The 1,665-nt window shown below is 41.4% G+C and overlaps 1 protein-coding gene across 1 annotated transcript in view; it reads right to left on the minus strand.

Annotated features, from left to right (window-relative positions):
* niban2b (niban apoptosis regulator 2b) overlaps positions 1 to 1,665 on the minus strand; it is a gene marked incomplete at its 5' end in the record, with an annotated part of 45,391 nt that overhangs the window by 39,787 nt on the left and 3,939 nt on the right. The window contains 1 exon segment of the mRNA XM_014023995.1: positions 752 to 919. Coding sequence (XP_013879449.1) covers positions 752 to 919 — 168 coding nt within the window.

Below are 1,665 nucleotides of genomic sequence, written 5' to 3' on the forward strand. Positions count from 1 at the left end.
TGGTCTCTACACCTGGACCTTCCACTATGCTTCTGTTAGAGGAGAGCTCCAGTGCAGGAGTCAAAATACAACTTTAATGCTCTTGTGATATGTTGGAGAAACCCACACACAAAAAAGGTTTGAGATGCCTTTGTTGACTTTGAGACTATTTTGAGAGAAGATTTGTTGCACATATCTTTTGAAAACATTTAAAACTTAAGAGACAGGATGACACCCACTGCTGCCCACATGAAGAAACAGAACAATCACAAACACTGCGAGACTTTCTGGAGACTCCTTCACAAATAGTGTTTGTCAACAAGTTTCAAACTACCTTACGAGTGAGGGCAGTACTGTAAACCTGGAAGAAGACAGCTCTACTGTACCTGGGCTGAACACATCCTACAGGATACACATCCAGTCACTTTCAATCATACCATGGATAACTCCGAGGCTCACTCTGCACTGTGGGCTTGCTCCCAGGCACAAGCATCAGCCAACACCAGTCAGTACAAATCAAGACATGTTAGTTTATGCTCAAAGATTTCCTTGAAATATGTCAATGTGAGCTTGTTTGTCAGACATATTTAATTCATTTGTACCAGATGTGTTTTCTCCAAACTAAAAAGCCACAAGTTGAGGTACTTTAGTTGTATAGATTGCACTATGAGGACAGGTATCTTTTGAAATATTTGTTGGAAGTGATTAATTCATCTGTGCAAAGATATTTGAGAGCAGAAATGAGTTTTGAGGATTATTTAATGTGACTCACCATCATTGGAATGTCTGACACAGTCCTGGAGGACAGCATGCCACTTCTGCTGTTCTTTCTCAGTCGCCACACAGAAGTAGTAGTGACGGGCGTAAGGATGCCACAGAATCAGGGGGAACTGGTATGGAAATTTTAGGAATGGTGAACTTCCAACCTTGGCTTTTACATCTGGAAGAAAAATAGTGAAAAACCTAGGTTAAGCTTCGTATGTTTGGAACATCCATCTATTTTCCACAGTTTAAATTTAGCTGTGGTCGGGTTGCAATCCTTCCAGAGAGAATACATAAACTTTACATGGAGTCTCCTCCAAGTGGGTCATGTCCACCATACCACCAGAGGGAGGCGTCCTGACCAGATGCTTGAAACACTTTAATTGACTCTCTTCAGAAAGACCAGCAGCAGTTCTACCTCRAGCTCCCTCTGTACAGAGTTCCTCACCCTATCACTGAGGCTGAGTCTGAACACCCTACAAAGGAAGCCATTTACAGCTGATTTTATCCAGGATCTCATTTGTTGGTCATGACCTACATGACCATAGGTGAGGTTTTGAATGTAGACAGACCAGTAAATCAAGGGCTTATTGTCAAGGGATATTGTCCAAGATTAACTTTCAGGGTGGATATAGCTCGCTCACACCGAGGACCTATCCACACAGGGCTCTAGAGTGCGACCAATTTGGTCGCAAATCCGACCAGATTTCCTAATAGTAGAGATAGACCGATACAGGTTTTTGAAGGCCGATACTGATTTTTTAAACATCAGTCTACCCGATACGCCGATACGTGCAGCCGATTTTTTTTTTGCTGATTCTTGAAGCCGATACTACTTTTTCTTCCTCCAATAACACGATAAAAATAAGAATGATAACAAATGTTACACGTCTTAATTTAAAAAAACAAACAAACAAACAAACA

This window comes from Austrofundulus limnaeus, unplaced genomic scaffold (genome assembly GCF_001266775.1).
Source record: "Austrofundulus limnaeus strain Quisiro unplaced genomic scaffold, Austrofundulus_limnaeus-1.0 Scaffold402, whole genome shotgun sequence".
NCBI classification, from domain to species: Eukaryota; Metazoa; Chordata; class Actinopteri; order Cyprinodontiformes; family Rivulidae; genus Austrofundulus; species Austrofundulus limnaeus.